General features: G+C 44.8%; 5 protein-coding genes across 5 annotated transcripts; 2 read left to right on the top strand and 3 right to left on the bottom strand.

Moving 5' to 3' along the window:
• Window positions 1-656: 656 nt before the first annotated feature.
• Window positions 657-3,957, bottom strand: HD556DRAFT_1313689 (uncharacterized protein; the record flags this gene model as incomplete). The annotated part of the gene is made up of 9 exons (XM_041300842.1): window positions 657-864; window positions 1,052-1,751; window positions 1,816-2,056; window positions 2,111-2,497; window positions 2,556-2,902; window positions 2,967-3,196; window positions 3,416-3,435; window positions 3,772-3,839; window positions 3,915-3,957. 9 exons carry the CDS (start codon window positions 3,955-3,957, stop codon window positions 657-659), a joined length of 2,244 nt encoding a protein of 747 aa, XP_041153604.1.
• Window positions 3,958-16,034: 12,077 nt separating this feature from the next.
• HD556DRAFT_1449988 (uncharacterized protein) lies at window positions 16,035-16,572 on the bottom strand (the record flags this gene model as incomplete). Its single annotated transcript, XM_041307696.1, has 3 exons — window positions 16,035-16,297; window positions 16,352-16,462; window positions 16,515-16,572. The coding sequence occupies 3 exons, from the start codon at window positions 16,570-16,572 to the stop codon at window positions 16,035-16,037; spliced, it is 432 nt and encodes a 143-aa protein (XP_041153603.1).
• A 2,552-nt stretch (window positions 16,573-19,124) lies between these two features.
• On the bottom strand, window positions 19,125-20,125 carry HD556DRAFT_1248579 (uncharacterized protein; the record flags this gene model as incomplete). The annotated part of the gene is made up of 4 exons (XM_041298782.1): window positions 19,125-19,304; window positions 19,348-19,506; window positions 19,571-19,732; window positions 19,781-20,125. 4 exons carry the CDS (start codon window positions 20,123-20,125, stop codon window positions 19,125-19,127), a joined length of 846 nt encoding a protein of 281 aa, XP_041153602.1.
• A 1,466-nt stretch (window positions 20,126-21,591) lies between these two features.
• On the top strand, window positions 21,592-22,090 carry HD556DRAFT_1203456 (uncharacterized protein; the record flags this gene model as incomplete). The annotated part of the gene is made up of 2 exons (XM_041296418.1): window positions 21,592-21,747; window positions 21,803-22,090. Coding segments are annotated over 2 exons (444 nt in total), but the record flags the coding sequence as incomplete, so codon positions are not given.
• Window positions 22,091-22,477: 387 nt separating this feature from the next.
• On the top strand, window positions 22,478-22,804 carry HD556DRAFT_1248583 (uncharacterized protein; the record flags this gene model as incomplete). The annotated part of the gene is made up of 1 exon (XM_041298783.1): window positions 22,478-22,804. The coding sequence occupies one exon, from the start codon at window positions 22,478-22,480 to the stop codon at window positions 22,802-22,804; it is 327 nt and encodes a 108-aa protein (XP_041153600.1).
• Between the last annotated feature and the right edge of the window lie 4,537 nt (window positions 22,805-27,341).

The raw sequence follows: 27,341 nt of genomic DNA, 5'->3' as shown, positions 1-27,341 counted from the left end.
CTATAGGAAAATAGTAAACGAAGACAGAAATGAGAACATAGTAAAATAAAGGCGGAAATGAAATGAGGTACGGAAAATGAGTATAGTCTAACTTGAGAAGGAACGTACAAAGGGAAAAGGCACGGAAGATAGACGCGGGTCGGATCAGGATGTTGGCAAGTCCAGAGACAGGTGATTACCATAAGGGGATGGGCGCTGATTTAAGGTTTGAGTTTGGACATGACAGATAGGTCAGATCCAGAGATGTGGATGTCAAATCAGATGTCTGGACATCGGATCCGGATGTCCGGATGAGGTGTGGGAACATCGTCAGATGTAGGTCTGGAATACGGGATATGACATTGACTCTGGATAGTGTTCTTTGTTATTGGACTGAAAGAAAGCTTCTTGAGTGGTGTGAGCATGCTTCAGAGAGCTCAAATTACGTCTCGCCACTGTGTGGAGTGCTGCTGAGCATTGCCAAGCAGGATTCAGAAGGACTGCAAATTTCTCACCTCAGGACCATCAATTTATGGAAAGCAGGACCACCGCGCTCTATTTGTCAGCCAAAATCGTACTATATAAGGCAGGAGCTTCTCGAGTACCCCGTACACCGTAAGAAGTTTGTTTTGTTGTACAGTCCAAGAAATACCGTGCAAGAACGTTCAGATAATATTCTAAGAAGCAATTGGACCATCTTCCCTACATCTGACTTCTCCAGCTCCTGTCTCCTCTGTGCTTTCGTCTTCTGTTGTCGTGGCGAAGGGCACCAATCCAAACCCTGGCCACTCACAAAACTCATTGCATTTGTGCTGTTTCTCAAACATGCTAACCGTGCATTCCATATTCCCCTTGCCAAAAAGATCCTTCCCTTGGCCAACCGACCTAATCAAAAAATTATATAAGCAAGCATGGAATGACATATTGATGCATGGGTCTGTTAGGATCTGCGGGTCTGTCAGCAGCTCTGTGCTTCCTATCAGGATATCTGAGTCAGTAGTGTATCGAGCTGCAAAGCAATGAATTATCTTGATAGTCTGAGATGAAGGCCAAGCCACCCGTCTTTACATACTGCACATGTTGCGTGAAAGAAAAGAACAAAGCTACTTCATAGCCATAATCATCTTGATCGAGCAGAGGATTAGAGTCCATGTTGTGAATGAACTTCACAAAAACGTCTGGCCCGCCTTCAATAAGCTCCTCTACAAGATATCCCACACACGATGAGCCTGTTTTTGAGCCTGCCTTCGTAGGTTTGGAATCACGTTGAGAGTAAGAGATTGCCAAGCCAGCGTCAACGAAGCGCACACGAGGGATGTTAAATGGTGGAGGTTCCTCAGAGGAGGCAATACAGTGATCGATGAAGGCGTATGTGAGCTGTAGGAGAGAATGAGCCCAATATAAAACATTTGCTTCCTTGCCAAGCTTGGCTATTTTGTCGATTGAAGAAAAACAACCTATTTTGTACATAAGGCTTGAGGCAGATGGAAACACCTTATGAAACGGTCGCTTTACTGCAACATTTTGACCAGGAACCGATCCTAGCCCACTTTTAACAAGAGGAGTGAGAGAAAGCCAACCAGGATGAGCAGTCTTAAATCCACCAGCCCCCAGCATGCTGCACATAGATGAATTGACTGTCAGCTGTCCGATTATCGCCTGCACCAGTTCTACCTTAAAAGAACGATAATTGAGATTCTTACTAAGGATATCTGCAAGCGGACGAGTGGGGATCCCATAGAAATGAATGTTCTCAGTGTATGTGCCAAGCACTGCAAGAAAAACAGTAGAAAAACAGTTAACAGTGCATCACTGTGAACAGGATGCCAAACTCACCTTGTGCAACATCAAAGTTTGTTGCACTGCCTCCACTCCACAGTGCTTCCTTTAGGTCGCTGCGATCAGGCAAGCTAAACAGCGCTTTGGGTGGCGCAACTGCAAGCTTTTTGTGAGGTGGTGATGAAGATGTGGTGGCGGTGCTCAGATTGTTCCTGTGGGACCATTTGGTAGACTCAAAGGCACTTGACGATGTAAGATTTTGAGTGGATGCGGAGGTGCTTTGCAATACAGTAGAGACCTGTAGCATAGATATGAATCATCTGAACTGCTGCCAGGTGTAAAACAAACTTACGTTCTCCGTTGTTTCTACCCGATGTTGAACTTGAACTTGACGAGTGGTGACCTGTCTTACCTCCTCCGCTTTTTCTACCCATTCCTCATACTCATTCCATTGAGCCTCCGGAACAACGACCATCAGCGCAAATTGCTTGGTCTTGAATGTGGGTGCCTTCGATCCTTTCTTGCTTGGGACCATGCATTGCGAGATGAAATATGGGACCGAGGCCTTGTGCGTAAAGAGGTCAACCCATACTGCATCTCGGACAACAAACTCCTCAATACGCCATGGGAATCCTGCACCAAAAGTCAAAATATTAGGAAGGATAGTGTCGAATGCAATATCCATGAGCCCAGGAGCATCAATGCGTGCGTCAACATCTTTTTTGCCTTCTTGGATATTCTATGATGATTGATGAGTGAGTGACATGCTGGTTGAACAAGTGATGCTGAAAACAAACCCCAATCACAACCCAATGTCCTTTCCTCCGTGCACCGACCTCATGGACTGCCGAAATGTCGAGTGTGATGGTTTCCATTGGTGGAAGTGCATATGAGAGTTTCGACCAACGCTCACGCTCGGTGCCATACTGCACATGATTTACCAAATAGCCTGAGCCTGAGGAGCGACTTGGCTGCCCATGCTCGGTGCCATACTGTGCATGATTTACCGAATAGCCTGAGCCTGAGGAGCGACCCGGCTGCCCCCATGATGATGGGATAGTGATGTCTGGCCCAGTGGAATGGGTCATTGACGGTGGATGAATGCCACGACCAAATGCAATAACAGGAGGGGGGTTAACTGTTGCTGTGTGTATGAGTCTCGGTCAGATCTAGTGCACTACACAAACAGTAATCAACGACAAATGTACATTTCCTCTGTGCGGCATTGACAGTTTGCCGGATCGTGCGTGGGTCAGGGAAGGTATGGGAGAGCTGCGGCTGCGGAACAGATCTACCAGTGGGTCTCACAGATGTGGCTGGCATGGTTAGATAGTGGGAATGGCATGGACCGCAGACATAGCGGCCAGGTTTGCCTGGGTTGACGGTACCAACATAGAAGCAAGGATCCTCCGAGTCGGAGGGCGCTTGGGCTACAGTGCTAATTGATTAGTTGCGATTGACATCATTAGACCGCAGATCAAAGCTTTCCATTATGTAGGTGGCTCAAAGTAGCCGCCTAACTTCGCCTGTGCCTAACTCTGCCTAACCTAGGCGTATGAGATAAGCAAGCAGTGGAAAGCTTTGATCCACGGTCCTTGGCAGCACGGATGATGGGTAAGGCGGCTGCAGCATCATCTACATTAGCTTCGCACCTTACCTCTCCTCATGCTCCCTTATCTTCATTCTGCTGATTCAAGCCAAAGATACCAGCATGTTCATGCGACTCTATTCTTGCCGTTGGGGTGCAGGTTCTGCCGATTCAAGGCATAGGAGCGGTGGGTAGGTTGTACACCGGTTGGAATCCTGTATGCAGGTCAGTGCTCTCCTGTTGTCATCATCATTCTTCCTGAAAATCTGTTCAATGCATCTGGTCACGCTCTGGTTTTCTGGTCACGCTGGTCTAGTGGTCTGGGAGTTTTCCGATGACGAAGATGGACATGTGGTTGACGAATGGTAGTCGGATTGACAATAAGACTTATTATGTAGTGTGCGTGATATTGGAATGTTGCGCACAAGGGATCCCTGACTCCCAAACGCATGCTTCTTGTTTCCTTCCCATACGATTTCCAACATGGGATGACCTATACCGTCAATTATTGGGTGAAACAACATCAACCCAATGACTACACAGCCAGCCAGCAAGATCTTCGACATACTTTCAACACGATGCCCAATGAAAAACTTGATGTCATTCGGCATGATACCACCGATGACTAGGCAATGACACAGGTATACCCGCGGGTGTCGCCAGTATCACCCGCACCCGTACCCACAGGTATACCCACACCCGCATGGTGGGTGTGGGTTTTATGGTGGGTTGGTAGGTATCCCATCCATCCTCTCCGCTACCTACATGAGGGAGAGAGCGTAAGTCTGGCTGCCGAGTCCTGTTTGGAAGCAGAGGAGTTAGCTCACAACGAGGAAGAAGCACGCACCTGCCATCTGGCCTTAGCGGCCACTGAACCGGAACCAACACTGCAGCAGGCACTAAACGGTCCAGACGCTGTTGAATGGCAAGAGACGATTGATTATGAAATCAGCCAATTGGAGAAGTTAGGCATGTGGGAAATAGTAAGTCCGCACTCACATGTCAACATTATCCCATGCCATTTCGTCCTTGCCACCAAACGCGGTCCGGATGGACAGAAACTCAAACTCCGTGCTCACCTCGTGGCTAACGGCCAACGTCAGCAAGAAGGTGTCGATTATTTCGACACGTTCGCGCCTACCTCCAACATGTCGACCATCAGGACCGTCCTAGCCATGGCCGCGGAGCGCGACTGGCAGATCCACCAAGTGGACATCAAGAGCGCCTACTTGTACACGGAGCTGAAGGAGGAGGTGTACATGCGTGCACCCCCAGGGTACCTAAAAGAAGGTGATGAGGGAAAGATTTTGAGGTTGAGGAGAAGTCTGCCGGGGCTGAAGCAAGCAGGGTACGAGTGGGCCGAAGAACTTGCTGGTGTGTTCCGAAAAATTGGCTTCACGCACTCACAGGTTGATCAAGCCGTCTTTTACAAATGGGACCACGACGAACACATGGTTGTCACCGTGTCCGTCGACGATATGGCAGTTACCTCAAAGCACCTCACTCATATCACACGTTTCAAAGCTGACCTGCGCAAGTATTTCGAAATCACGGACTTGGGCGAACTCAACTGGCTACTCGGATTAAAGGTAGAACGGGACCGCGTCGCACGCACCATCACCTTCTCCCAAAACGCCTATGTCAACACTGTCCTCGAAAGATTCAACCTATCCGACTGCAAATCGTCCCAAACGCCCATGGATACCAGCGCCGTATTGACCATTGACCAATCTCCCTCGACCCCAGCCGAGCACCACACGATGCGTGACGTCCCGTACCAGCGCGCCATAGGTTCGCTTATGTATGCAGCGACTAGTATGCAGCCAGACATCACGTTTTCGGTAGCCACTCTCTCCCAATTTATGAGGAACCCCGGGCACGCGCATTGGGAAGCAACCAAGCGCGTGATGCGCTACTTGAAGGGGACAGCAGACTATACACTCACCCTAGGCACGACAGATGGAGGGTTAGAGGCGTACATTGATGCAGACTGGGCGTCCCAGCCGCATCATCACTCAATTTCCAGGTATGTCGTCTTGCTGAATGGTGGACCTATTGCGTGGAGTGCCCGCAAGCAACCACTCATAGCACTGTCCACCGCTGAGGCAGAGTACATAGTGTTGACTACGGTCACGCGTGAATTGCTGTACCTGCAGCTTCTGATCGAGGAGCTCTATGACGTGCCCTGTACCCCTACTCCCATTTACTGCGACAATCAGGCTGCTATAGCCCTTGCTTCCAAGCTGAAGTTCCACGCCCGTACCAAACACATCGACATTCGTTTCCATTTCGTACACCAGCACATCAAAAACAGCACGTTCTCGTTGCTCTATTGCCCAACAGAGAACAACGTAGCCGATGCCTTTACGAAACCCCTCCCGCGTCCTCGCCTCCAGAAGCTGAGAGCATCGATGGCGCTAGGTTCTGCTCGAGGGGGAGTGTTGGGATCCGAAACGGCCGATCAAGAAGAGGAATGAGTATAGGCGAGCGCAACGTACTAGCGAGTCGAGCGAGTGACGCATATGACGTCGGCCGATATCTTTTTCGTTATATTCCACTATATTCCTATGATACTGAAATTTTCTGTTCCTATGCACACTAGTATAAAGGTTCGAGTACGAACGACACGACATCTCAGTTCTATCAAAGATACTGAGATGTACGTATATCTGATTCTATCTACCTTACGACGAACTCACAAAAGACTTAGTATCATCATTGTTTAGGTACTTGTCATGTAGCACACAGAGTTCTATCAAAGATACTGAGATTATCATCGTCGTTTAGCGTCCCGCGTGTCCCCCGCTCGTCTCAACTCTCTACAGTCATACATTCGTACATGGACATATGTAGCTGGTACTAAGTCATGAGGTTACATTTCAATGGCTGGTTGTGACAGCCACAGAGACAGTCGGGAAAACCAGGATTCGAAGCTGGGGAAAATAAGGACAGTTGAAAAACATCTATATTAGGTACGTAGCAGGACTTACTCTATTATATTTTAGCTCTGTCTCTGCGGTTTCCGGAGTCCTGCACCAGAAATGCTGACAAATAGAGCGCGGTGGTCCTGCTTTCCATATCAATTTTCTGGTCTGAACTGTGTAGTACGCAAATCGATATAAGTGACATGCATGTTTGAGTACAAAAATTACTGTTTTTCTGTCATCTCAGGGATTTTATTTAGAGATGAGGTCTGATGGTTAAGCTTAAGGATAGTAGTGGGGAATGTATAGCCTACATGTTTTTGCAGGCAAGCATTATGACAGCTCCACAAACTGAGCTAATACACGACACGCACCAGTCTGTTGCAAGTGAATTGGTGGACACAGGACGAGGGTTCATGCTACATACACCAACATCCAGAGCTTGTGTGGCTGAAGTGAGCACCATAGACCTGTCCGTGTAGTCATTGGAGATGTCATTATTGGATATCTGGGATGTGCAAGAGTGTTGAGCCTCTTGCCTCTTGAGCTGAAGTGACATAATGGGCTGTCATCAAAGGCGATGCGGTGGAGGAAAAGGAGAATAGGCTAACTATACAAGTGAAATGCACTATTTACGATTCCACCAATTTGCAGAGAAGACAGTGTTTTCATGGTTGGCCTGTACCCTAGTGTGTGTAGGTCCAGGTGTAAGCTGCAAATTCATGAAGCTGTCTATCTACCAGAGCTATCATTTAAATAACAGCCAGTTAGGGTGTTATACTTGTAGCATCAACGGAGATCTGGGCTAGTGACTTGGACGGCAAGGAAGAACTGCAGCAGAGCTTACTCATTTGAAAAATATCGGGAAAGCAGATTATTTCTATGAAATTTGGACACAAGCTTGGCACCAGCGAGTTCTCATGGAGCTACATCTATATCGTGTTGCCATGGTGCATCAGGTTGTTGAATTGGACACACAGCAGATGTATGATGTTTTGGGTGACCATCCTATATATAAAAGCAAAGCGATAACTTTCAGTTCAATAACAAAGAACATCATCCAGAATCCAGACCCAGCCTCAAGTGGAACAATGAAGTTCATCTCAATCATCACTATGATTATGTCTGCCGCAGTACTGGCGGGGATCGTTACAGCACAAGGCCCTACCGGTATGCCATGCAACCAGTCTTCAGCATACCTGGATTTTGATCTTAGACTGCACACTTACAGGTGCTCGCAGAAAAGTATAGTGCAGATGAGTCCCGGTGTAGAGACTGACATCTCTGTGGCCTCATAGAGGTCTAATTTCCGATGCATGTATCAATGCTAATCATTACCCGAATCATTCCCTATCATATCTGACTCAATACGCACCGAACCCAAAAATCATCGGACATCGGACATCGGATTATGTTACGCACTCAAATAGGTCTGTTATGCGGAGCCCTAAGAGGGGCATCGTCCACTAACGTTCGTGATGTAACTGGAAGGGTCCGGTGTAGGACATGAGCTGGCGCTGGGCTCGTATCGAGCTATTTCACAGTACACGTCAAATACCCGTCACATGCTAATCACTTCCCGATGTTATCCGACGCTAACCCGCCAACCTGACGTTTAGGCCGCATCGGCCGATGCAAATTCCCGTGCACTCGTCCTTCCCGTGTCTTGTCCTGTCTTGCTAGCCCCACTAGGTACGTAGTTCATTATTTCACACATTACTCACGTCATAGCAAGCGCTATTACATGTTTTCCCATAGTCCGCAGCGCCTCATGTTTATTTACATGTACTTCGGATCCGAAATCATCGGCCGCTACCTTCGCCTATGGGTTCCACATTTCTACGTACTTACATATATATTGGACTGACCTCGAGCATTATTCATTATCCAAGTAGAGGGGAGCAGTTCCCCGACGCTTAGTGGTCAAACCCGATATTTCGTAGTTCTTAGTTGACATTGCGAATATCATCGTTCCTTCACCGCCCGTATCAGTAATTGTTATTATTGCGCACACCGCTCGCTCTTCCGACGCTCGCTATAGCGTTACTATTAGTTTCTGACACCCAAACCCGAACCCGATAACCCAAAACCCCGAAACCATCGGACCCAACGCTTTTGCATCGGACATCGTAATTATACCTTTGGACATTGTTTCCCGCGCTCGGACTATTGACCCCACATCACTCACTTACCCCCAAGGCTATTCCCAGACCGCAGACCCCTGGGTCGAACGCACTTGTCAGGCAAGTATAGCAGACTAGGCAGTGCAAAGACCATAACACAAATATATCAGTTTGGAGCCATCTTCGTATAGCCCCACTCAGTATTGTTGTTTCTACACCGGTATAGCGAGTGAGACTGGCGACGTCGAGTCGGCAGATATCACAGACGCGCGTGTCACGTGACTTCTAAGACAGCTGTCTGTGAAGTCACTGGAGTCAAAGAGAAGACAGTCTTGTCCTCACGATGACTGTCAATCGAGGTAGACTTAGATGCAACGAGCACCTAAGAAAGTCGTACTAGAGACAAGAGCTGAGAGGCTCTTGAAGGAAGTAGTTTTGAGGGAAGATTGAGTAGATTCAAGTTAGGGAATCTAATACAAGATGACCAACTACTTATACTAAGTGGAGAGGGTTGAGGGCTGGGTTACCGTACTGTAGGTAAGGGTAAAGGGGAAACAGAAAGGGTATAGGTACGTTGGCAACACAGCCTGATTAGTGATGAGAGGTCGAATGCAGAATGAGACCGATGAACGTTGGACCGGGCCAACGGTAGAGTTACAATGCACAGCAGGTGCGAGTCAAGGGAGACGAGAAGGGAAAGCCACATTGGTGGCATGAGTCTAAACGAGTCAAGGTGCCAAGGCACGTGCGCACCTTGGTGCGTTATCAGAGATAAGGCGGATGATGGGATGGAGGCGAGGGACGGGAACGGTCCCGAGGATCCGGTCAACGGATATCTGGTAGAGGAGTACGAGCCGGTAGATGGTGAGGACGAGGATGAAGGGAAAATGATAGGGGGGCCATGTGACCAGTGTTACTTGTAACAGATTATTGAACTTTGTGTGTACTCGTCCTACCTATGTCCTGTCTCATTGTGCTAGCCTCACTAGGTGCATAGTTACTTGTTTTCCCATCACTAACATTGTAGACCACATTATTACATGTCCGCAGCACCTCATGTCTTATTACATAGGACATCAGACCTGAAAATATTGCGCTACTACTTTTGCCTATATGGTTCTGGACTTCTACGTATCTACATAAATATTGGACTCCCAATAGCATTACCATCATCCAAGTAGAGGAGAGCTGTTCTCTGATGCTTAGGGGTCAAACACAATATTTCGTAGTTCTTAGTTGACATTGCGAATATCATCATTCCTTCACCGTGTTAAGACTGTGCACAAAGGGTAGGACTGATTCCGAGGGGCTTGGCTTCAGCTCGTGCGCTGCGCCCCTTACCCGAGTATGTGCCCTTAATTTCAGAATGATGTCCGAAGAAAGTCCAAGGACGTCCAAAGGACATCCGAAGCGCGGGAAAGTTTGGAAGGACTTTCCGGACGAGTGCAAGTAACTTCCGGACGAGTGCGGGAAAGTTCCGGAGGAACTTCTGGAAATTACAATGAGGTTTCGTCCTGATACGGATACGTGTAATGGCTACTTAGGACAAGTCCTAAGTAGAAGCAAACAGAGGAAAGGCTGCAAGGACAAAGTCCGGAGCAGAATAGGTCCGGAGGTCCGCGGGAAAGTTTTCAGACGAACGTCCGGAAACTTTGGAGGATCGGATGAGCGGATAAGCGGGGATCGAATAAGCGGAGCTCTGGCCTAGGGAATTTCTCCCTAGGCCCGAGATGGATATTGACCAAGTCGATAGACTAGAACTGATGTGAGGACTTAGAGTGAGATCTAGTGCGAGGACTAATATGATATTCAGACTGAGGAACTACAGGACATATACAAGAGTTTATATACTAAGGAAATAACGGAAAGATCAGTAAGCAAGCATCTGAGGCTATGTATGAAGCATAAGCAAAGTTATCAAGCGCGAGTCGGAAATGAAGCATAGGTTAACGGATCAGTAAGCATACCGGTAGTAAGTATAACCGAGATATCGAGGACAAGGAATACTGAATAGAGGAATAGGCTGTGTCAACGTTATATGCACAGGAAATGAATTAGGAAGCTTATCGTATATCGGATCGGACCGGACCGGATGTCTGGACAAGAAGCGTGGATATACGGGATATGATATTAGGGCAATAGGACAAAGGATGAATGATGCAGGCTAGCTGCGGAGGTATGGAGGTGTGATGTACGGAGGTAAAGGGATCTGGACATGGATGCGCGGGTGTGGATGTGCAGAGGTGCAGGGATCCGGATGGGTAGAGGACTGGAGACATGGATAGGGCGTCTGAAGGTCCGGATGAGGCGTGGGAATATTGTCGGATGTAGGTCCGGAATACGGGATATGACACACCGCCTGTATCAGTCATTGTTATTATTGCGCACACCGCTCGCTTTCCCGACGCTCGCTATAGCGTTACTATTAGTTTCCGATACCCCGAACCCGAACCCGATAACCCAAAACCCCGAAAACATCAGACCCGACACTTTTTGCATCAGACATCGTAATTATACCTTCGGACATTGTTTCCCGCGCTCGGACTATTGACCCCACATCACTCACTGACCCCCAAAACTATTCCCAGACCACAGACCCCTGGGTCGAACGCACTTGTCTCACCAAGTATAGCAGACTAGGCAGTGCAAGACCACAACATATAGATATCAGTTTGGAGCCATCTTTGTATAGCCCCACTCTGTGTTGTATTCCTACAACACGATAGCAAGCATCAGGAAAGTGAGAGGTGTGCGCAATAATAACAAATGACTGATATGGGTGGTGAAGGAACGATGATATTCGCAATGTCAACTAAGAACTACGAAATATCGTGTTTGACCCCTAAGCATCAGAGAACAGCTCTCCTCTACTTGGATGATAATGATGCTATGGGGAGTCCAATATTTATGTAGATACATAGAAGTCCAGAACCATATAGGCAAAAGTAGTAGCACAATATTTTCAGGTCTGATGTCCTATGTAATAAGACATGAGGTGCTGCGGACATGTAATAATGTGGTCTACAACATTAGTGATGGGAAAACAAGTAACTATGCACCTAGTGAGGCTAGCACAATGAGACAGGACATAGGTAGGACAAGTACACACAAAGTCCAATAATCCGATGTCCGATGTCCGATGATTTTTGGGTTCGGTGCATATTGAGTCAGATATGATAGGGAATGATTGGGGTAATGATTAGCATTGATACATGCATCGGAAATTAGACCTCTACAAGGCCACAGAGATGTCAGTCTCTACACCAGTTATAAACAATGGCTTTGCATATTTGTTTTTCTGTTCAGCACAAAGCACTCAGGTGGTTGTTCAGACAAACCTGCGCAGTCCAAGAGAAACAGATTTTGACTCTGGTGACAACTTGACTAAAGACCAATGAAAATAAATGTCTGAGATGCCATCTATGAGCAAATATTTGAGGCATGTTCTTATAGAAACAAAATGTGATGTTTCACTGGTTTCAAACCTGTTGCACTCCAATAGAAACAAATTTGGATTCTGTTATGATAACCACTTGGCTAAATACAGCTCTGATCAGCTTGCAAGCTGACTGACCATAAGCATATGTTGAGGTGTGCCCTCATAGAATAAAAATAAAAATGTTATCATTGGCAGGTTTCAAACCTGCACAGTTTAAGAGAAACAGATTTTGACTCTGGTGATCACTCGACAATTTCATCTTTAGCAGGTTTTGAACCCACACAGACAGATTTGAATTCTGTTGTATCAACTGCTTGGCTAAGACCAGTTAGATGCACTCCCAATGAATCCATTCAGAAGCGACTTACATATTTTTGCCTATTTGCTGCGCTTCTGACTTGCTTCCGTGCACTGAGAACACACTTAGAATTACTTACATAGCACCATGTATCTTTTGACTCTAAACAACTTTCTACCATCATCTTGCATATTGTGGGACTCACAGTCTAAAATATGCTATAACTGCTATTTGACACTGAGCGCTTGAAAGCACCTAAGTGCAGAATGTCGCACTATTGTCTAAATACTTCTGCTTTATCTCAAAACTTCCTCAGGTCATTGGAATCAAACTTGAAAGTTTGATGTGTAATCTGCTCTTTTTATTCAACCAAGTTGAGATCTTTGAAGACCCTCAAGTCCAATCATATGTGATCCTTCCATTGTCGGGTTGTCACTCATGACCCAGTTGTAAAGAATGAGTGTATTGGAAGTGCATCTCACTGGTCTTAGCCAAGCAGTCGATACAACAGAATCTAAATCTGTCTGTGTGGGTTCAAAACCTACTAAAGATTGAATTGTCAAGTGATCACCAGAGTCAAAATCTGTTTCTCTTGGACTGTGCAGGTTTGAAACCTGTCAATGATGAATTTTATTTTCTATAAAAACACACCTTGACATTTTCTCATAGATGGTTTTCTGAGAAACTCATCTTAAATGATCTTGGCCATGTCATTGCCATGACTCTGGTTTGCGCGCTTTTTGAACTCTACACACTCCAAAGGTCTATCTTTGTCGATCCTAAATCCCTCTGAGTATTAGCTGCTTCTTTTTAACTTATAGTTACTGCATCAAAATCAGTCAATATTTCTTCCTCTTTGAAACCTGTTTGATGTCATAGTTTTGCTGTTGAAACATGTATTGAATATTTGCTCATGAATATTTTCTTAGGCACAGATCTTCATTGTGCCTTGTGGGTTCACTTCTGATTGAGTTCATTGGAAGTGCATCTTACTGGTCTTAGCTAAGCAGTCAATACAACAGAATATAAATCTGTCTGTGTGGGTTCAAAACCTACCAAAGATTAAATTGCCAAGTGATTGCCAGAGTCAAAGTCTGTTTCTTTGGGAACGTGCAGGTTTGAAACCTGCCAATGATGAATTTTTTTTTCTATGAAAACACACCTTGAAATTTGCTCATGGTCGGTTGGCTCGCAAGATTATCAAAGTTGTCTTTAGCTGTGTGACTGTCATAACAGAGTCATGCTCGTCCTTTGTCCATCCATTCCATGTTTATTTGGTTCGTCGGTGCATATTTCTATTCTATTTCTGTGAATTCTGACAGTATGGCTGGCGCTATATGCACACATTCCATAATGCTATGTCATGGACCTCTATATTACATATTATCACGCACTCGCTTCGCTTCTCAGTTCGCTTTAGCGCTTAACATTACTTACATAGTTCATGTATGTTTTTCTCTCTTGACAAATTAACCACCATCGTCTTGCTGTGATGCTCAGAACTGCACTGGGCAGGAATGAGCCCATTTTTATATATGCGTCAAGGAGTATAGAGCACTATCAGTTTCCCTATCCTTGTTCATCATTTGTCCAACAATTAACTCATGTGCAAACATGAACCCGCACTTTCCCGTGCATCGGATGTGCGTTCCTGTGCTTCGGATACCTCAGAAATGCATTAGGAAGGTCCCTTGTCCATCCATAGTCCGTCCAAACCCCATTGGTATGTGAATTTCCTTACCTCGAGGCTTGTAAAATGTGTTGCAGCCTTATTACATGTCCTTACATATTTACTACCTTTCCTATCCCTTCCTACTCCAAGTGAGATTCTAGACAGTATAAGTTGACTATACTCGGGACTACTACTACATTACTTCCCTCGTACTGTATACCTCTCCCTATAGGTTTACCTTCAAAGTAGTCCCTTGTGGTGCGCACTTTTTAGCCCCTATTAGGTCCCCCCTTCAACTCATCTAGAGTTGCTGTGCTCCAACCACCTGCATGCGTGCCTCACATCTGCTCAGCACGCACCAACACATAGTAGCACTACTAGCACTTCTGCTTAACCGTGCTCCACACATCATCGCGCGCCTAACCAGGCTTGACTAAGCATCTAGTTCAGTGTTTCCCTCCATTTAGATACATAGAGGAACCCTCTCAGTAGCAATCCCCTTTGGCTGACATTAGCTCGCACACAGAGGACCATCTGAGTACATCTCACACCAGCCACTTTTCATCACTTCACATTCCTCACCTACAATGGGTATGAGTCTGTGGTCACAGTACCCATACCCCTACCATGGATTTCAATCAAAAACTGTCAAACTCTAAAGATAAAGATAAACATCTACCTCCATTTCATTCACAATTCCTTGCCAAACTCAAACCCAGCCTTACAGATCAGACTGTCAGAACTTTGTTGAAGAAGCAGAAAAACAACAGCAGTGGAGATAGTGGGAACATGAACCTGAAGAAGGCCAAAAAAAACCCCTACTACCTGGTAACACTCCCACCAATAGTGCAGGATCTATGGATGAAGATGAGCCAGTTGACAAAAATAGGCCTGTTACAGCACCATTGTCTAATAAGAAGAAAAATGTTATGATTGGTAGATTTCAAACCTACACAGTTACAGTTCGAGAGAAACAGATTTTGACTCTGGTGACAACTCGACTAAGACTAATGAAGATCAATATTTGAGATGTTGTCTATGAGAAGATATTCAAGACATGTTCTGATAGAAAAAATGTGTTGCTCAACAGGTTTCAAACCTGCAACCTGCAGACTTCAATGGAAACAGATTTTGAATCAATTGTGGCAATGACATGACTAACATCAGTTGAGTTGAGCTCTTGAGAAAACAATTTGTGAGACAATGTCAAGATGTGTTTTCATAGAAAATAAAATTTATGATTGGCAGGTTTTAAACCCGCACATTCCAAGAGAAACAGATTTTGACTCTGGTGATCACTTGACAATTTCATCTTTAGTAGGTTTTAAACCCACACAGACAGATTTAGATTCTGTTGTATCGACTGCTTGGCTAAGACCAGTGAGATGCACTTCCAATGAACTCAATCAGAAGTGAACCCTCAAGGCAGTTCTTTCAATAGTATGGTCACCATGATTGATTCTTTTATTCTACTCTTATTGCAAAAGACATCAGACTTCTTCTGGGGCTCTTCACTTCAAGACCTGTTTATCTAGTAATTGCTCTGAAAAAGCGCTGATGGCAGACCACCATGGTGGGCCTATGATGTTTGTGATGTCTTGGTATTAACAACTGGGTCATGAGTGACAACCGACAATGGAAGGATCACATATGATTGGACTCAAGAAGGATGCTGAAAATTAATATTGGAACTGACAAAATGCAGATAAATGTACCTTGAGGCTTCACTTCTGAATGGGTTCATTTGGAGCGCATCTAACTGGTCTTAGCCAAGCAGTTGATGCAACAGAATCTAAATCTGTCTGTGTGGGTTCAAAACCTGCTAAAGATGAAATTATCAAGTGATCATCAGAGTCAAAATCTGTTTCTCTTGGACTGCGCAGGTTTGAAACCTGCCAGTGAGAACATTTTATTTTATGAAATCACATCTTGACATTTCCTCATGAATGATATGTGGTTTTTTTTCTTTTTCTTTTTCCTGTTAGAACACACCTTGACATTGTGGCTCGCGCTCCCAAACATCTGCTTTATATGGTGTTTGTAGATGCACTTTTCTGTGTCCAAGAACACCTCTGGGCTCCATGTGATGTGGCTCCGCATCCTGAGCACAAATGCCTCAAATCATGCTTTGGGGTTATCTGAAAGGCTAGTCTACCATTTCCTGTCACTCGCAATGTTTTGCTTTCCCTCAGCTGAACAGATGAATTGAATACAGACTGCAATACAACACTTTCAAAAAGCAAGAGAAGAGTAGGTCTCAAATACAGTGCACCTCAACCTTATACATAAGCGAATAGTGGCCAGATGGCTCTTTTGAATCTTTGCCTTGACAGATGTGTATTCTTCCTCATTCCCCAGGTCATTAGGATTAAACTTGAAAGTTTGATGTGTAATCTGCTCTTCTTCTTCAACAAAGTCAAGACCTTTGGAGAGAATTAAATTGCTCTTGTACTCATCATTCTGAGTTTGCATCAAGACTTTGGTCATATATTGAACTTTGCGTCAAGGATAAAAGAATCAACAGTGACCATGCTATTGAAAGAACTGACAAAATGCAGATGAACGTTGTAGAGACTCGTGCCTCACATGGTGTGATATGGCACCTTTCACTAGGGAGTACACAGCACGACTTGCAGCATCACTCTGTATGCTACCTGCAGCTATTCCTATATGAGGCGCAGCTTTCCCGCGCAACGCGCACCATGCGCGCACCATTCCCGCGCTTCGCGATGTATATACGCGCGCGCGCGTTCCCGCGCTTGAGCGCCATACAGCGCCAGCCATCCAGAAGCATCCATCCACTGTCCACCAAGCTCTCTAGTACGTATATTCCCATTTCTCTTATTTACATATCGTTCCACCTCTATTTTTACCATGGACCCTTACTTACATATATCTTTACATACCTACTCGGTAGCGCTTCGGCTCCGCATGACAGCGCTTAGGCGCCATATAAGCGCCAGCAGTACATATTATTAGAGACTGGACCTTTGGGACTTTTTTTACTTGCCACTTTAGTTTCCACTTTACTAGACTTTACCTCTCACTTTATTTACCACCTACCACCTATCAGAATATAGTAGAAATCTACTCCTTGGCACCAAGCAAACTCACTCTTACTCTTTATCGTCTCCGCATACACGCGCGCACTTTCCCGCGCTTCGCGCAGCACGTGCGCGCGTTCCCGCGCCTTGCGTGCACCTGCGCTTTCTCGCGCTTCGCTTCAGCGCACACTACCAGATCCTTGCTGCACTCGCTTCCCCTTTAGGGTCGAACGCACTTGTCGTCTCAGGTATAGCAGACTAGGCAACGCGCGACCTCACAACATTTACAGATATAGCCTGGAGCATTGTTTGCTCCTCGCAGTATTGTTGTTTCTACAACGTGCCTTGAGGATTCACTTCTGAATGGGTTCATTTGGAGCGCATCTAACTGATCTTAGCCAAGCAGTCAATACGACAGAATCTAAATCTGTCTGCGTGGGTTCAAAACCTACTAAAAATCAAATTGTCAAGTGATCACCAGAGTCAAAATCTGTTTCTCTTGGAATGTGCAGGTTTAAAACCTGCCAATGATAACATTTTTATTTCATGAAATCACACCTTGACATTTCCTCATGATTGATATATGTTTTTTTTCCCTGTTAGAACACACCTTGACATCGACCCATGTGTACTTTCCTGAGAGCTTCATATCACTGGTCTTAGCCAAGTAGATGTTGCAACAGAGTCAAAATATGTTTCTTTCAAACCATGCAGGTTCAAAACCTGCTTGCAAAATATTTTTCATTGTACAGATTCTCAGAGACCTAAGTGAAAGCAAATAGGGACAGTTAGACATTTTGAAGTATTCATCAAAGTAATATCATCCGGGTCTGTTTCATCTTTTTCGATGCAACCCAGGTATGACTGCTTTGTACTAGTTTTGCAGCAGAATGTAGCGAGAATGCTTCTGTTGCATCTATACATTGTGGTCTGTAGCTGGGAGTATCCTTCAGCATGACATAAAAATAGAATGATGAAAATTCACCAGCAGTGTTGGATTGGACAACAGATGGACATGTAATGTAGGGCACGCACAGAAATGCAGTGCTTGGTATAGGATAGGGTGTGATTTCATAAAATAAACATGCTATCATTGGCAGGTTTCAAACCTGCACAGTCCAAGAGAAACAGATTTTGACTCTGATGATCACTAGCAATTTCATCTTTGACAAGTTTTGAACCTGTCACAGACAGATTTGGATTCTGTCATATTAACTGCTTGGCTAAGACCAGTTAGATGCACTCCCATTGAATCCATTCAGAAGTGAATCCTCAAGGTACATTCATCCTGCATTTTGTCAGTTCTAACATTAATTTCTAACATCACCCTTGAGCTCAACCATATGCAATCACGAACATCATTGGCCCACCATTGTGGTCTGCCATCAGCACTTTTGTTGAGCAATTGCTGGACAAACAGGTCTTGAAGTAGAGGCCCAGGAGAAGTCCGATGTCTTTTGCAATAAGAGTAGAATAAAAAAATCAATCATGGTGACCATCAGGAAAAAGTCAGGCTACTGTATAGCACTATATAGCCTATGTTAGACAGGTAGTCAGGTAGCTACCCCCCACTATCACACACCTGATAGCATAGTCCTGCCACAATATAGCCTGTGATAGCGCCCTATTGCTGCCAAGCAAAGTAGCTATATTGTAGGAGTAGGTCCAAATTGTACTATATTGCATAAGGTATATGTGTGATTGTCAGCAGTATCTATTGATAGTTGATGATAATTCTATGCACCCATTCAACCCAACTACGAAAAAACTAAAAACAGCATAATGTATTTTTATCTACTTGAAATGGCAGTCTGTACTAAGTTCTCTACTCCTCCTCATCCTCACTCACAGCATCACTGAAGAAACCCCCGTGATCATTGTACTCTTCAATTGCAGCATCAAAGGCACTCTGAGGCATGGTGCAGCCAGTTTCATGACCAATAGGGTCAGCCTTCGAGTGAATCCTAAAGAATGATGTCAGAGAGATTGTGATGAGACATTGAGAACCAGCAAAGAGACATACCGGTGTAGGGATTCATTTATGGCTGGGCTTGTAGAGACTGTTTTTACCTTACCTTATGTTGGCACTTTTGTAGCTTACATAAGAAAGTTATCTTTTCACCAGTTACCAGTATGAGTCAGAGTACTCAGCAAGTTTTCATGATATTTCCTCTCCTCTGAGCCTTGAGCCTGGTCCAGAAACCCTTTAGGGTCGAATAGCAGCTAGATTCTGCAAGACCCAACATTGTTCAGACTCACCATCTGAATTGTTGTACCTTCACCGGCCATTGTCATGAAGACGAGACAACAGTTTTGGTAGCAGGCCCTGAGCCTTGGTGTGCTCATCGAAGTCTGCGAGATTGGTGAGGTGTTCATCCAGGACATCCTGATACTCATTGACTGTGAACATTTTGTTTGTTTGAGCACCACTGCTCCATTCGTCGATGCAGCTTTCAATCTGCCATCAATCAGCATACATTCAATATGGCAAAAAAAAATACCGCAGTCAAGAGCAATGCCAGTCCAACCTCCGGAAACGGCTTGTAAAACTCAGGATATAAGACTCCCTCATCTTTCTTATCACGGAACCATATTGTGTTGACACCCTTCTGGATAATCTTCGCACCATATAGGCCTTTGTTACCATTTGCAGAGCGAGTCTGATGAGAATAGTATCATCCACTAAGTCAGACTGATGCACGAAGAAAGTCACTATGTACTTACCTTGTAAACAAAGGCGAAATCTTTCTTGAGTTCCCATGTGAGTGCAATGTTTCTATCAATGACAGATTGCTTAGTACTCGTCTCAAACCCATACTCATCTGCCACATATGGCCGGACTTTGGTCTTGACCTCGCCATGAAGGTGTGAGCCTCGAGAAGTGATCTAGTAGATAGAACTTAGATATATGGTCTACCAGAAGAAAAAACTGACCATTTTTAGAATCTCTGCATCATATGCAACGCAAGTATTCAATCTCTTACATGCTTCGTTCCATGCCAACTTTGCCCAAGTGACCTCCTGCATGCGATCGGGCATAGGGTCCTTAGTACATAGACAGCCGCAATAGAGTGCCCAGGCCACACCAAAGATACTATGAACTGATGGTTCATAATCAGCGGCCTTCAGTCTTCCTTTGCTTTGTTGAATCTTGATAGCCTTACAAACTTGTCCATCGTCAACATCACTATCAGATGCTCTGCGTCGACGTCTACCTAACCCTTCAGCATCAGGTGAGGGAGACTCAGACCTATGACTAGTGACCTGGTCACTATCCATGTTGAAGTCCATGAGATCCACGATAGCTTCGTCAAATAAATCCTCATCAGTAGGGCTACAAGAGTGAGTGATCATGTTGCTGAGACCTGAAATAGGGCAAGAAACACCTGCCATCAAGTCATTTTGTGAACTAATAGTAAGTATAGTCGAGGTACTCACCATGAGACCCCACAGAAAGAGGGCTTGAGGCCTGCTTGGCAAGCACAGCCTCACGTAGACGCAACAGTTCAGCTGCCTTTTCAGGTGTCAGAGTATTGAGGCGCGGAGTCTTTGTATATAAGTGTCATCATAGAAGTAGATATAAAGTCTAATAAACTAACCTTGCCAGTTGAAGAAATCCTGCTTGGTGCAGGTGGCACTACACTTTGATGTGCAACAAGCCTTGAGTCCCTTACAGGGGTCGAAACAGTCTGGCTGGTAAACTGAATGAAAACCCTGTCAGTCGAATTAATGTAACAAGAGAGGCAGACACATACCGCAGGATCATGAACCAATGGAGCTGCCGATGCTTGAGACGTGGAATCAGTAAGTGCTAGTGAGCCATCATACATTGCAAACATCAGCATTGAGGGTGACAACATGAAATAAAAACAACCTGCACGTCCGTAAATCTGGTATGCTTCACGTTCTGATGCTTGGCTGGCCTTTCATCGAGCCTTATCTTGCCGTTGCAGAGCTTTGTTGGCCTGTTCATGCTGACGGTTTTCTTTGTCCTTATGAGTCTCAGCTTGCAAACGATATTCAATCAGCTACAATAATGAGAAGAATGAGAAAGGATCACTCACAAATATATTGTGCCCTCTCAGTAGGACGGCGATCACGAGAATGGTGATCAGACTTTGCGGCTGATGACATTAGTGTAGGTTAGAGTTGAGAGAATGAGCAAGGAATGAGATCAAAAGCAAAGAGCACACCTTGGTCCTGATTTTGCGATAAGGTTGGTGCCAAGAATGTCCGACTGCTGCAATAGGGCACAGGGCACAACGGGATGTCTCGGAATGTCAGGATCTGAGACACATGTTGGATTAGACACTCAATCAGGGCAAACAAATGATCTACATACCTTTGAAACAAAGTCCCCCATGAAGTCCCACACGAACAACAAACCATGCTGCAATTTTTGTCTCAAAGAGCTTGCGAGATGCAAAGATGTTACCTTACATATCCAAAACACACCAGCATGTCGCCAACAATGGGATCTCGTGGTCGCTCAACAAAACATGTCCTGCAACGAACAGTCAGGCAAGGAGTCAGATGTTGTCACACCCCCAGAATATGACTATGACATACCTGATAATATTGACTATGAATTTCCACAAAGGAGGGCCCAAGTTGATGCCCATGAGCTGAATGAGGAGCACAGTTCCAAAAGGGCCAGAATCAAGGAAATAGCGGACAATAATGAGCCTGGCAGATTTGCCGAAGTGTACCCAGGGCGAGTTGTGGATGTGTTGGGAGTTGGGAAGACCAATTTTGAAGAAATCCGGGCAAACCAGATTGACATGGGCCTGGAGGGGAATCCATGGTATCTGTTCAGTGATGAGGAGGAGTGGGGACCTGCGGAGTGGCTGATGAAGAGTGTTAACAAAACTGCTACAGATGAATTTCTCAAACTCGCCATTGTAAGTCCCAATGATGTCTCCTCTCCGAAGCACCTAGTAACAAAAAACACCTTAGACTAAAAATTGCACTCAGCCTAGTTTTACGAGCACCTACACATTTCAGAAGAGACTCAACAAACTTCCAAAAGGTGCTGGCTGGACCTGTGACATCATCACATCAATGGGTGATCGAAGAGATGGCAATGATGAGCTACTCACCGAAAATCATGAACTTTGGCACCGGGACCCTGTAGAGTGTGTGCACGAGCTGATTGGGAACCCTGCATTTGAGGAATACCTTGGATATGTGCTGGAGAAAGTGTTTGCCGATGCTGAAGGCAAAACATGGGTCTATGATGAGATGTGGACAGGTGATTGGTGGTGGAATATGCAGGTTAGTTGAGCAATAGTTCGAGGCTAGATAGCTTTGGCTAACCATAAGTTATAGCAATGTCTTCCAGCTGGTGCTCTTGTGGCACCAGTGATCCTCGCATCCGACAAAACAAACTTGACCCGTTTTTGTGGGGATAAAGCTGCCTGGCCGATATATCTCACTGTCGGAAATATCCAGAAGGATGTCCATCGTCAGCCATCAAAACATGCTACAGTGCTGATAGGATACTTACCTATCTCCAAAATGCTCCATTTCAAAGATGATGAAGGATGTCAATTGGGTTGCTATTGACTGTTCCATAACTGCATGTGTTTGGTCATGGAACCACTCATCGAGGCCGGTCATAGTGGAGTTGAGATGATCTGTGCTGATCGGAACATTCGTCGGATATTTCTGATTCTTGCGGCATACATCGCGGATCACCCTGAGCAATGTCTCATTGCATGCTGTAAAGAAAACCACTGCCCCCATTGTGTTGTAAGACCAAATCAACGAGGAGACCACCATCACTCACCTCTCCGAAATGTTGATGAGACTCGCACAACTCTCAGACACCATCAAAACGGAGAAGACCCTCACCTCTTTGAAGATCAAGGCCTTCATGCAATCCATTATCCTTTCTGGGCGTATCTCCCACACACTGATATCTTTTCATGCATCACTCCCGATGAGCCCCTTCAGTGACAAATTCCGTATTATATGGGCCACCCGACCTACATAATATCCCGTATGAGACGGGCCAGCGGATTATGGGCCCATGTTGTGTATATTCTCGATGATGACAGATGGGCCGGGACACATATTATTTCCGATGGAGACGGGTGGGCCCATGTATGCCAATGATATATATATCCTTGATGTTGACGGATGGGCCGGGGGAATATGATCATTCATGGAGATGGGTGGGCCCATCAGGGTAATATGTAGAGTAGGATATTATAGACAGCTGGGCTGAAGAGAGATGTAAGGCAAATATTGTTATATAGACGGGCGGGCCGACGGGGGTGTATTACATATATGGGTGGGCCGAGGTAGGGGAATATTACATAGATGGGTGGGCTGACGCGGGGTGTATTACATATACAGGTGGGCCGACATAAAAAATTACATATACGGGTGGGCCGACGAAAGGGATATCAAATAGACGGGTGGGCCGAGGGTGTGATAAAATATTTATTACATAGACAGGTGGGCCAAGGTGGGGTATAATTATATAGACGGGTGGGCCGACGTAGTATGTATTATATAGACGGGTGGGCCAACGTGGGGGATAATACATAGATGGGTGGGCTGATGTGGGGGAATTGTACATAGATGGGTACATATATGGGTGAGCCTAGATACATATAAATGTCAAATTTTCAGTGCAAAACCCCAAACCGAGATTTACCAACCCCTGAACCCCGAAATTGTGGACTGCCGGGTCTCGGGTTTCGGGGTTCGGGGGTCCCAGAACTCGGAACTCGGAACTCAGTATGTGAGACAACAAAAATATATTTCAAACACGGGTAAGTCAATGTGTTTGTCAATCAACTCGATTGTAAATTATATTTTATTAATTTCCCAAGTTCCGAGCTCTGGGACCCCTGAACCCCGAAACCTGACAGTCCACAATTTCGGGGTTCGGGAGTTGGTAAAATGTGTATGGATAGATGAAAGGTTGATTTAAACATTTTTGAAAGATGTCCCATATGAAATGTTAAGTCCCGAGTTTTGAACTCCGGGTTTCGGGACTTCGGGCTTCGGCACTCGGCACTCCAGAAACCCGGAAATCGAAACTTGGGACTTGACATTTCATATGGGACATCTTTCAAAAATGTTTAAATTAACCTTTCATCTATCCATACACATTTTACCAACTCCCGAACCCCGAAATTGTGGACTGGCAGGTGTCGGGTTTCGGGGTTCGGGGGTCCCGGAGCTCGGAACTCGGAACTTGGGAAATTTGGGGAGATCAATAAAATATAATTTACAATCAAGTTGATTGACAAACACATTGACTTACCCGTGTTTGAAATATATTTTTGTTGTCTCACATACTGAGTTCCGAGTTCCAGGACCCCCGAACCCCGAAACCCAGGACCCGGCAGTCCACAATTTCGGGGTTCGGGGGTTGGTAAAATGTTTATGGATATATGAAAGGTTGATTCAAACATGTTTGAAAGATGTCTTTCATCTCAAAAATTGAGTCCCGAGTTCCGGGTAAGACATCTTTCAAACATGTTTGAATCAACCTTTTGTATATCCATAGACATTTTACCACCCCCGAACCCCGAAATTGTGGACTGCCGGGTCTCGGGTTTCGGGGTTCGGGGGTCCCGGAACTCGGGACTCGATATGTGAGACAACACAGATATCTTTCAAAAGTTTGTAAATCAATTTGTTTGTAAATCAAATTTATTGTAGATCAAATTTTATTGATCTCCCCAAATTTCCCAAGTCCCGAGCGCCGACCCCCGACCCCTGAGACCCAGCAGTCCACAATTTCGGGGTTCGGGGGTCCCGGAACTCGGGACTCAATATGTGAGACGACACAGATATCTTTCAAAAGTTTGTAAATCAATTTGTTTGTAAATCAAATTTATTGTAGATCACCCCCGAACCCCGAAATTGTGGACTGCCGGGTCTCGGGTTTCGGGGGTCCCGGAACTCGGGACTCGATATGTGAGATGACATATCTTTCAAAAGTTTGTAAATCAATTTGTTTGTAAATCAAATTTATTGTAGATCAAATTTTATTGATCTCCCCAAATTTCCCAAGTCCCGAGCACCGACCCCCGACCCCCAAGACCCGGCAGTCCACAATTTCGGGGTTCGGGAGTTGGTAAAATGTTTATGGATACACGAAAGGTTGATTCAAACATGTTTGAAAAATGTCTTTCATCTCAAAAATCGAGTCCCAAGTTCCGGGTTAGTGCCGAAGCTTGAAACTTGAAATCAGTGGAAAATGAAATTTCGCAACAATGTACACATGAAAATGTTTCATTTCCTTTGACAATTCACCGAGTGTCTTGTACTAACCTGACAACACAGTCTGGGCTTCAGGCTTCAGGGCTCGGTACACGACACTCGGGGAATTGTGAAATTTCTATTTTCTTGGACATTTCACTAAGTTCCGAGTTCCGGGCGCCGAATTCCGAGTTCCGAGCGCCGAGCTCCGAGTGCCGAGTGCTGAAGCTCAAAACTTGAAATCAGTGGAAAACGAAATCTTGCAACAATGTACACATGAAAATGTTTTATTTCCTTTGACAATTCACTGAGTGTCTTGTACTAACTCAGGGAATTGTGAAATTTCTATTTCCTTAGACATTTCACTGAGTTCTGAGTTCCGAGTGCCGAGTTCCGAGTTCCGAGTGCCGGATGCTGAGTGCTGAAGCTTGGAACTTGAAATCAGTGGAAAACAAAATCTCGCGACAATGTACACATGAAAATGTTTCATTTCCTTTGACAATTCACCGAGTGTCTTGTACTAACCTGACAACACAGTCCAGGCTTCAGGCTTTGGGTTTCGGGGCTCGGTACATGACACTCGGGGAATTGTTTATGGAAATGAAACATGTTCATGTGTACATTGTTGCGAGATTTCATTTTCCACCGATTTCAAGTTTCAAGCTTCGGCACTCAGCCACTGGTCGGTAGTCAATATAGGCAAATGGTAATGAAAAATGAAAGTTGTTATTACACTTAACTTCCTTACCGAAGGTTGTAGTCCGAGTCTAGGGGAGTGTATTCGTAGTCTTTTCTTGTCCATCAGTTATCATTTAACTGAGATATAAGCTAAAGAAATCTGAAACATCGGCAATAATGAAAAATGAAAGTTATTATTATGTTTAAGTTCCTGAACAAAAGTTGTAGTCCAAGCCAAGGTGAGTGTATTGGTAGTTTTTTCTTGTCAATTGGTTATCTCGTTACTCGGTCCTCGGTACAAGGGAATCACTCGGTATTTGGTTCTGATACTCAATACCCGAGAATCAGTAGTCAGGTACTCAGTACTTGGTTCTAATTCTCGGTACCTGTGAATCAATAGTTGGGTACTCCAGCCAATAGTCCCGAGTCCCAAGTACTGATACTTGGTATTCAGTAGTCAGGTTTGGAACTTGGGTCTTGGTTTGGTTATCATTTGACTGAGATATTGGTAGGCAATATTAACACTCGGAGCTCGAATACTGACTATCAACTATCAAGTGTCGGGACTTGGTAATCAGTAGTTGAGACTTGGTGCTTAAATGGATATTGCATATATACATAAAAATACAAAATATGTTCCTATGTGTTCATTTCTAGGTGAATAGACTTTGAAATTATATCTCAATCATCTATTCAACAATAGAAACAATGTATCAGGAGCTCAGGACCATAGGGTAATCCTTTATTGTATAGTGTACCTCCCCCTCTTCTGGTGGTTCACCTGCTGGGGTTTTTTCCCTGTAGGACTGGACCTCAAGGACTGTAGGGAGTCTATTCCTGAGCATATTCGGAGTAGATATATCATATAACCAGCCCAGGACACACAGGATCCTTTTCCAGGAACAAAGCATAGACAGTTGCACTTGTGACATTTTTTCACGATTTTCAGTATCTTGCCCTTGCATCCATGATCCAACCTTTTAATATATAATGAGCATAGCTTATATTCTTGCTTCTTATGACCAAGATCAGCTCACAATAGGCTGGAGTTTGTGAGCTAGTGTGTATACTTGCCATTTCGCCTGATAAGGGGCCCATGCCTTCAAAACATTGAATCTTCATAATCAGAAACCTGGGGTACATTTCAAATATCTTAAGTATCATAGACATAAATTTACAGACAAATCAACCAAGAATTGAGTACTGAGGAAGTGAAATGGGTAAGAAATTGAGTGTGGGAAACTTCAAAGACCCAAAGCATCGAAAATGGTTAGTTGAGCAGTGGTAGGACTTTAATGCTGGGTCAACTCATATTTTCACTATATCCCTTCTACCCACCCCCTACCCTCAGGGCAGTAGGCAGTATGGATTCCTTGGGTAGTTTACGATCTATCCTACATATTTGTAATGATATTTTCGGCCTGAATCATATATAAATGTGACTTTGTATAAAAGATGTCTATTGTCACTCTCCACACATATGTCATTTTGCCTATCATTACATCAATCCTTCATGAATCTTTCTAAGCTTTTAAGCTATTATAATGGATGTATATGGGTGTTATTCCAGGTCTCTGATCACATCACAGGCTTG

This window comes from Suillus plorans (genome assembly GCF_016647745.1).
Source record: "Suillus plorans strain S12 chromosome Unknown HD556scaffold_97, whole genome shotgun sequence".
NCBI classification, from domain to species: domain Eukaryota; kingdom Fungi; phylum Basidiomycota; class Agaricomycetes; order Boletales; family Suillaceae; genus Suillus; species Suillus plorans.
Note: the sequence above shows the minus strand (reverse complement) of the source record. Positions and strands in the feature narration are given on the sequence as shown.